The sequence below is a fragment of the Leptosomus discolor genome, chromosome Z, assembly GCF_034619465.1.
Source record: "Leptosomus discolor isolate bLepDis1 chromosome Z, bLepDis1.hap2, whole genome shotgun sequence".
Taxonomy (NCBI): domain Eukaryota; kingdom Metazoa; phylum Chordata; class Aves; order Leptosomiformes; family Leptosomidae; genus Leptosomus; species Leptosomus discolor.
The window spans coordinates 76010021-76016020 of NC_141419.1; the positions used below are offsets into that span (position 1 = coordinate 76010021).

The 6000-nt window shown below is 50.6% G+C and overlaps 1 protein-coding gene across 3 annotated transcripts in view; it reads right to left on the reverse strand.

The window, feature by feature from the left end:
* Positions 1 to 1827, reverse strand: part of PARP8 (poly(ADP-ribose) polymerase family member 8) — a 128852-nt gene extending 127025 nt beyond the window's left edge. For all 3 annotated transcript variants that reach the window (XM_086479036.1, XM_086479038.1, XM_086479037.1), the window contains exons 1-2: positions 1729 to 1827; positions 769 to 823 (exon numbers count right to left, since the gene is read on the reverse strand). In XM_086479036.1, the coding sequence (XP_086335162.1) occupies positions 769 to 823; positions 1729 to 1819 (146 nt within the window). In that variant the 5' untranslated portion in view covers positions 1820 to 1827. The remainder of the gene's footprint in view (positions 1 to 768; positions 824 to 1728) is intronic.
* Between the last annotated feature and the right edge of the window lie 4173 nt (positions 1828 to 6000).

The window sequence follows — 6000 nt, forward strand, 5'->3', positions numbered from 1 at the left end:
CAAAAATTCAGCTAAAAGATAACAGAACGATGTAGCATATACTGCTAATGCTTATTAAGTGAAAGGTAACTAAGTCTGGGAAATGAAAAGGATGTACGTTCAAGCTTTTACATGTATTTCCTTTTGAAAACAGACAAACACAACAAATGCTGAAATACAAGTAAAAAATGTGTACATGTGCAGTCCAGTGTATAACCAAAAGCTCAGAACCACGTAGAAATAATATTTAAACTAACATTCAACAAAAACATTTTTTAGCCTTATAAGCTATACTGACATTTCCTTAATGTCTCAGGAATTTGATTTGGTCAACTGCAGACAGTCTTGCATCTGTCATGGGACCAAATATGGCTCTCATGCAAGAGAATAATGTGCTGATGTGAAATTTGGCCTATTTGTTATTAAGATTGTAACTTTTCCCATTTTTTTAACATGAATTAACTTTATATCATGCGTTGATGCCTTTGCTGTGTCTTTTAAGTTTACATACAGCAGAAATTCTACATAACCATATAAATTAAAAAAAAAAAAAAGAAACAGCGAAGCTTCACCGAGCAGTACTTGGAGGAATAAGCCTCCAACAACTAAGATCACCTTTCTGATCACCTCCCTTGACACTTCCTCCTCAGTTTACGTTTGAGTGAAGGCAGATGATTTACTGATCCTCTACAGAAGAAAAGGAAACAAAAAAGCCTGCCACGGCATTGAACCGCTGCACCTCACTGCCAGCAGGAAATGAAGGGAGTCATTACTGTAAAAACAAAGTACCTTTTGGAGCCTCCAATATAGGTGAAGGTAAAGGTGGAGTCTGAGTACCTGAAATCTGAAAGACAAAGAGCTGCGTTATTACAACTTCTCTTTATTTTGGCTGAAATAGCCGGGGCTTTACAGAACAGCTATTCAGCTACCGACACGGGGGTGAGCGAGGCGGCGGGGGGTGGGGGGGGTGTCAGGGTGAATCGGAGGAAATGCAGCATTCCTCCCCCCCGCAGCCCCTCGCAACAAGTGTCCGGTGCTATGGCAACGGCAGGGATTTCCATTGTCAGAAACGGCAACAGGCAGTCATCAGCCGGGCTCCTGCGGCGGCTCGCCGCGGCCGGCACCGCACCAGCACCGGCGAGGAAGCCGCCAGACCCCCGCGGCTGGCGGGGAGGTGCCTGCACGGAAACGTGAGACGTTCCCCGCTGGCCATGCCATGCCCCCGGCCCCGGGCGGGGATAAGGGCAGGCACCGAGGGTGGCAGGAGCCCGGCCGCACGGGGAACGGCCGCGTAGCGCGCGCCGGAGCAAAAAGGGCTGCGCTGGGCCGGCGCTCGCCCCGGCAGCCGCGGGCTGCGCCAGGCAGCGGGGCCGCGCACTCGCACACACTCGCCCACAAAAACGCCCGCCCGGTTTTGCGTGTGGCCACCGCCACGCTCCCTGACTCGGGATGCGTGTGTCCCCCCCCCACCCCCCACCCCGCGCCTTTCCCGGCCGGCGCCTGGTCTCATCTGCCCTCACATGCCCTCGGAAGGAGAGGAGGAGGAGGAGGAGGAGGAAGAAGGGTTCTGAGGGCAGGCACACGGCTGTTCGGCGGCGGCGGCCCCCCGCGCCCGGGAACGGCGGCGAAGGGCACGGGCACAGCCCGGGCGGCCGCGCCGCGTTGGGAGCGGTGTCTGGGGCTGGCGGCGGTGGCGGCGGCAGCGGCAGCCTCCGCGCCGCCAACCTGGCGCCCGGGAGGGAAACTCACCTGCAAACAGGCAGTCCTTCTCCGCCTTGCACTTTTGGATCACAACGTCAATATCCTTCTGAATCCTCTCTTGTCTTGAACACATCCCCATGAAATAAATCCCAGGGGAAAAAAAAAACAGCCTTTATTTCCACCCCACCCCACCCCCCGCGCTGCCAGTTTTTAATATTCAGTCCGAAAGACGGACCCCGGGGCTGGCGAGCAGGAGTCTCCCGGGCGGCCCGGAGGGATCCGCTCGGCCGGCTGGAGGACGGAGGAGGAGGGCGGCAGGAGCCGATGTTTCATGCCCAGATGTGCCCGCCCAGATGTGCCGCCGCTGCCGGCGAATGGCAATTTCCTCACAATGGATCCAGCGGAGGGTGGCGGTGGCGACACGGGATCCCCCCACCCCCCACGCCCTCTGGGTTTTTTGGGGTTGGTTGGCTGGTTTGGTCTTTTTTTGGAGAAGAGAGGAAAAAAAAAAGGGGGAGGGGGAGGGGAGGAGGGGGCCAAGACGACCCGACCGCTCACATCCCGGCCCCTCCCGCCAGCAGCGGCGATCGCCGCGCAGCAGCAGCGCGGGGAGCCGGCGGCGGAGGCGCCCGCACCCGGTCCCTGGCGGCGCGGCGGGGCCGGCGCTGCTGCAGCGACGCCGAACCGCAGACCCTCCCCTCGCTCCCGGCCCAGCACGTACGGCCCCCGCCGGCTCCCCCGGCGGAGGCGGCGCGGGGGAAGGAAGAGGCGGACGCACAGAGCCGTACGGGTGGCTCGGGAGGCGGCGGGCTCGATAGCCGCGGCCCCGCCGCCGGCCCTCGCCTCCTCCCCCCGCCCCGGCCCCGGGCATAGGCCGCCGCCTCCTCCCCAGCACCCCAGAAATGCAAATGGCAAGTGACCGGGGCGGCGGGGCGGCTCCCGGGCCGGCACCGGCGAGGAAGCGGGCAGCGCCGCGCTGCGCAAGGGCGGCGGCGGCGGGGCGCGGGGGAGAGGGGCGCTTGCCGGTCGGGCGGCGGCCGCCGGGCTGAGGCTGGGGCGGGGGAGCGGGGCCCGTTCGCGGGGGGAACGTCCCGCCGTCCCGCAGCAGCCGCCCCCGGGCACGGCGGACGTTGCGAGCAAACCCCCGCGGCCTGCCCCGCGCCCGGCCGGCCCCGCGGGCAGAGCTGCTGCGCCGGGCGCTTCTGCCTCCCGGGCGGGAGAGGCTGGCAGCGCAGCCTCAGCGAGGGCCATCCCCTGCCTGCCTCCGCCCCCGTCCTGTCGGCGGGGATGCGCGCCCGTGGAAACAATAAAACGAGAATTAACGTGTGTATGGGCCCTCTCCGACCACCGTGGATTTTAGTCGCTCTCCTCTCCCCTCGGTCTCCGGCAAAGCTGTCTCTCCACTCTAAGGGCTTCGGGAGAGGACTCGGGCTGTCGGCACGGTGCCTAGCACTCGGCGCCAATCCAGGCGAGAGGCTTTGGGCGCTAATGCAGCACAAGTAATAACCGTAATAGAACTCGGGAGGAATGGTCAAGTCTGCAAAACCTAATATTTTTCTTCAAAATGCAAAGGGAGTAATTAACGAAAACGAACGTGAAGGTAGTAGAAAGAGATTTGGTTTGAAAATTGAAAGAATATTCACATAATTCAGTTTTTATGTGTTCACCCACCTCTAAACAGCTCCCATGGACTTCTGCTGCATGGATTATTCGTTATTGAGCTCAGTCGTTTTAGTGTTTTTTTCATTTAGCAAGTCTGTGTTAATCGTGTAGTGTTGATTTCAAACAGAGGGGACAAATAAAATCATTGTTTTGTTACTTGGTTGTAATGGAAATAGTTAAAAAGTGAGGATAAGAAGATTCTGTATTTATTCCTATCTTGATAAGGTTTTGTGTCCAAAGGAGGGAACAGAAGGGAAATTGCAAGGAAGAGCAGGTAGTGTTTAAAGAGAACAAAAATCCATCACCTGACAGGACACTCTGCCTCTAAAAAAAAAAAGAGGCTTCTTTGAAGGGAGATTTCCAGATGACTTTTCAGTGCTGTTCACTAAAGTCTCTTCTACTGCAGCAAGACTTTTCCACAGCAGGATGCAGAAGTTGTCACTGTAGTCAGAAATACACTGTAATACGGCAAGACACTGTCATTCGGTCAAGTTATGTGAGCTTGGTCAATGAGTGATGCTTCTCTAGTGTTTTTTTCTACCTATTCATGCAAGGACATCAGCAGCCATTTTTGCTGCCTTCCCCTTAATCATAGTTAGAAGAGGTAATCAGATCTTGACCTGTTCTGGTGGGATTTTGGTCCTGAGCCTTGTAGAGAAAGGTCTCTCTTATCCTCCCCATGCAGATCAGGAATGGGGGAGGTTATTGGATAGTTACAGGATATTTATGCTGACAGTTCTGTTCACAGCTTGTTCTGACCAGAGGACTCTTCTCATTGTTATGTCAATTAACACAATTCTTGACTGCCCTTTTAAGCCTCAGGCTATTTCCATGGTAACCATGAATTGAAAAGTCAACCACAAAGAAACACCACTGTCTTGAGGAACCCTGATATGGTTGGTATCTGGTTTCACAGCATCAACTGAATAGAACAAGAAGTCTGGAAATATGGTTGGTTATTTATTCCATTTATTGTTATTTATTGTAAGTGGCTCGTAAATGTCTAGATTCTTATCCCATTTGGCCCTTGATTTACCTGATGACTCTAGTACTGTTACAGTAGGAATGGCTGATTTCAGTGAGGAAAAGTTAGATTATAAATTGAGGTCATTCTGTTGATTAAAATACTGCAAATGGAAGTAGGAAATCAAGGTGAATCTTTAGAGTTGATCCCTAAACTCTTAAAAGATTGACAAGGTGCTGACACCCAGGTACCCTAAGTGTTATTGCAACAGTGTCTGCATGCGTGCTGTAATCCCTGTGATGATGTACATTATACCAGCCTCTTTAAGAAACTTTCTGAAGAGCTTTACAAGTCATTTCATGAACAATAGGACAGTAGGTCTTGGGAGTAATGGTCTTGGCTCAAGGGAATTGAATATATGTCTTTCCGATTGCTTTTTCAGTCTTTCAGATTGGCTCATGTAACTTCTAGTTTTGCCTCAAATTCAGCTAAGCTCAGTTGGATTGTACTGAACTGATTACCCCAATTAAGTAAAAAAAGAAACATAAGTAACTGCTATGTTTGTGTTCCTGGGAACCTGAAAACATTTACAGGGGTGTAAATAAGGCAAGAAGAAATTGGAATCCGTGGAGCTACATGATTATAAAATCTATGTGAAAAGATTGTCTTAAAATGTAATGGGGAAAATTAATCTAAAGAAAGGGAGAAACAACACAGTGAATGTGTTTCAATAATGTGTGAGCAGTGACTGAGAAATTTATTGAGGAAATGCACAGGTCAGCCAGTTTCTGCTTGTAGATGGGTTCTGCCTCCTTTAGACTAAACAGATTTTTTTTGGTTTATGTCAGAAAAAACCCTTTCCACCTATTAGTAAAGCTGTTAGCAATGTTTCAGTAAGCGTCAGGACACCCTATTCTGTCCCAAAGTACCTTTTTATATTTTTTTCCTAAATGTATTCCTATTACACAGAAACACATATTAGAATCAGTAAGAAAAAAAAAATGCAAACTTGCCATTGTAGCGAATGTACAGAACCCAGAGCAATGCGATATGGCATCTGTCCAATATTTCTAGTATGGGAGAGCGTTCAAAAGGGCAGAGATAAGGAAAAGAATCCAAACCCTTCAAAACACAAAATTGCCATCAACCCTCCAAAACAATGACAAAAACCTGACTCCACTTTTATATGCTCCAGACAAAACTCTAGTACAAAACAAACTAAACTTCTGCTTTTTCTCCCAATTTCAAGGACTGTTTGTCAGTCACCAATACAGCGAAGCTCACTGATGTATGTAGACAGTGAGCTTGGGGAGGTGGAACATTTAAAGGATCAGTATCGTTCCACTCTTATGGCATAAAACACAATGCTGCCTTTCCAGTAAGCTTCCTCAAAATGACACTGTCATTTCTAAATGACGCTGTGGCATTAAAGTCTGAAAACATAGGCACTAAGTTATGAGAGATGTAGGAGAAACACTTAGCTGTTCCCAGCAACAGAGACACAAACCATAAAAAATGCTTAGCTTCAAGCTTTAGTATAATTTTCACTAGAACTCTGGTTACAATCTAATATTCTGATGTAATATTCAAGAAAACACTCTGAGTTTGTAGTTCATTTTCCTTAAGCCTGTTCCAGTTTTATGCAGATAATCAAGTTATCTGTCTTCTACGCCACTGCTCTCAGTTGTCCACCC